At 42.3% G+C, this 3260-nt stretch overlaps 1 protein-coding gene across 1 annotated transcript; it reads left to right on the forward strand.

Annotated features, from left to right (window-relative positions):
* The first annotated feature begins 827 nt into the window (after positions 1-827).
* On the forward strand, positions 828-1580 carry LOC109204213 (DNA-directed RNA polymerase III subunit RPC2). Its single transcript, XM_019364765.1, has 2 exons — positions 828-973; positions 1088-1580. The coding sequence occupies exons 1-2, from the start codon at positions 897-899 to the stop codon at positions 1266-1268; spliced, it is 258 nt and encodes an 85-aa protein (XP_019220310.1). The 5' UTR covers positions 828-896; the 3' UTR covers positions 1269-1580.
* The last annotated feature ends 1680 nt before the right edge of the window (positions 1581-3260 follow it).

Below are 3260 nucleotides of genomic sequence, written 5' to 3' on the forward strand. Positions count from 1 at the left end.
ATGTCGTTATTATGCAAAGGTGGGTGTACAGTAACTTCTTTTCAATTAATCATTTGGACCTCATGTGGCAGACCCCTTTAAAAGCATCCTGTGACTTACTGCAGTTTTGGAGAAATTGTAATTGTATTATGAAAATAATATTTAAGATTCAAAAAAGTTGAGTTTTGTTTGTATATCCTGTATTAGCAATAGAGCCCAACTGATATAAAGCTCCTGATGTATCCTATTTGTCGATATAGTAATTTTCATTTGTCGGCCAATAAATTAACAGTGAAGTAAAGAAGAAACAGAAAAAAGACACCATTCAACCATGTTATCAGTGTTGACTTTGCATAGTTTGTCCACTAGAGGGCACTCTGCTACTTCCGTGTTGGCAACATGCTACAAACAAGACGGCCAGTTGATCTGAGCAGAATCAGATGGATAATAGAGTAAACCAAACTTATTTTTAAACCTGCATTGTAATATGATGTTGATAAGGAAGGAGACATAAATTACTGCACATAACAAATATAAGGCAAATGTTTTTGTTTCATGTGTATTAAAAAAATCGTCCAATATATCTGATTTTTAAATCGCCAAATATTAGTATCAATTCCAGTATCGGTCGAGCTCTAGCGTGCGGATCGCTTCTCAGTCGGATCCACTCCTCGTTCATCATATTTAGGTTAAAAAAATAGCACAGGAGACCACAAACCTTGGGGGTTTGTGGTCTCCTGTCCAAACTTATTTGGTTTCATTTTTTTGTTTTTGGTCAAAGATTGGACGTTAGAACAAGTTAAAGAGAACTTAATGGCCTTAAGTCTATGTAGGCCAGTTGGTCTAAGACTCTTTGATGTGTTTTGTGTGCTTCAGGTGAGAGAGTGGAGAACAAGCAGGTGCTGGTGAACAAATCTATGCCGACTGTCACGCAGACACCACTGGAGGGCAGTACCCAGCCAGGCCAGCCCCAGTACAGAGACGTGCCCATCAGGTGAGTCAGCTTCCAGCACCACGCCCACACACATCACTATGGGACTATTTTTTTCAGTTCTTATATCTATGTAGAGGGAAAAACGGGACTCAGTTTGAATTCTCTTGTTTTCAGTTATAAGGGGTCAACGGACTCGTACATCGAAAAGGTCATGATCTCGTCCAATGCTGAAGACGCCTTCCTCATCAAGATCCTCCTGAGGCAGACCAGGAGACCGGAGATAGGCGACAAATTCAGCAGTCGACACGGACAGAAAGGTGGCGACCCCATGACAGTCACAAGGCCTGCTCTGTGAGACCAGCACTTACAGATGTGGAGCTCAAAGCTGGAGGGAGAGTACAGAGGGTTCGGGTTTTCAACCTGTTGCGAGAGATTTGTAAATGCCTGGACAAAAAGAGGAAAATCTTTCACTGTGCTGGAGCATTTGTTGAGTCAAGTCCCACTAGCTGCTGCTCTGTCACTGCCCCCCTGTTCTCATCTTTCAAGAGGCTTTTCAATTAATTGGCTCTTTGTCCTGTGCCAGACTATGCAAATTTATTACACCCCAGCAGTATTCTGGTGCTACTGGGGGGAAAAAAGTGTTTATAGCCTCTATTGTTTTGCAGCACCTCCCTATAGAGGGCTAGTATGATGTTTTAATCAAAAAGCTAACTGGCGCCATGCATAATTTACTCTCTTCATTAACATGGTGGGCACTGGGCGGTCAGCTCGCGATGGGACAATGTCTTCTGTCTCAGATAGTGACAAGGAGAGGGGTCAGTGTGGGGTTAGCTGGAGGAGTTTTGGATGGAGACACCAGATGTGCAGCTGATGTGGAGCTAGTTTTAATCACAATTGCCTCAAAGAGGAAAAGTAAACCCTTTTTATCTACATTTTTGCTTCACTGTGGTTCATCTCTCTGTAAAAACAACCATTATTTCTTCTCTGATGAGTAATTTGAAAGGAACAAACTCATTATTTCTTCATCAATATATAAAAGTGTTTAATTAGAAGTGAATTTGGCTGCAGTGATGGATCTCCCAGCTTCTCATGACTACTCTCATAAGTCCTGTCAGCAGAGCAGAATAAGTTAATTATTTACCGGTCACACACACATACACAGCTGTGTAGGTGGGGGAGGCGGCGGACGGGCTGTTAGTAGTAGGGGCCTATTGTGTGAGCCGCCACTGTGGAGCTGTATGAGCTGTGATGGAGGGCTCTGGACCCTTGCTGTTGTCTTGCCTTTCTCTGCTGATTTCATGCCTCTTTTATCATTTACTTCACACAAAACAAACAACACCCAAGGATGTCTGCTGTTGGTAGTGTCTCTCTGGTGCTTTCCACCGTTTTCCAACTTCATTCTTCGTCCTCTCACTCCTCTTTTGCAGTACTTTTAACCTGATAATCAGCCTTTTTCTTAATGCCTTTTCTCTCTTTATACTTTCTTCTGGCCCTGCCTTACCCGCCTTTTCTTTTTTCTTTTCACCTTCTTCCTGCCGTTGGATGACTTTCCTGTTAATCGCTGCACTTGTTCCTAGTCAACATCCTGTTGCAACATCCTGTAAGGCATCAGCAGTCAGCTGCGTCGCTGACTGGTCGGCTAATAGTGAATTTTTTCCCACGTGCACTGATTCGTTTTCTCCTCTCGAGTTGATCCCCTCCACTTCCTCTGACTTGAACTGAAAATCATGGGTGTGTAATCCCAGTCTCCCTGTCCAGCTAAGCACCTTTCTCCACTTTCCTGCTCTCCTTCACTTCACTTCACTCCTTTTTTCTTTTTTTTTCTCCGTTTTTTCATTTGCAAATGGGCTACAATCTGTTTACCATGGCCAAGGAAGAGTGCTTCGGCCCCTCAGTAAACATTTGCACTCACACTTAAACTCCTGGCTACCAGGGGTGCTTGTCCCCCCACATCATGCGAGTCAAAAGAGGTCCCTATCTGTCCACATGAGTATGGAAATGTCATGCTCTGCCAGTGGTCCACACAGAGCCCCCCCAGCACAAACACTATAAGTTTGCTGAACTGGTGCTTGCAGTTAGGTCAGAAAGTCAGATCTTTTCCTTAAAACAATATTAAAACTGCAGCCTAGTTTAAAACTTATGTTTATTTTTATTTAACATTTTCTATTCAAAATATTATACGGTCCATTTCTAAAATAAATATAAGATATTTCAAAACATTTTTGAAACGTGCAGTGCATCAAATTTCAAAGATGCTTCGTCTGTTTCATCATGTATAATGTTCAAGATGAGGATGATTTACAGCCTGAATCAACTGAATGAAAGCTGAGTTAAAGTCACACTCACT

Source organism: Oreochromis niloticus, linkage group LG11, assembly GCF_001858045.2.
Source record: "Oreochromis niloticus isolate F11D_XX linkage group LG11, O_niloticus_UMD_NMBU, whole genome shotgun sequence".
NCBI lineage: Eukaryota > Metazoa > Chordata > Actinopteri > Cichliformes > Cichlidae > Oreochromis > Oreochromis niloticus.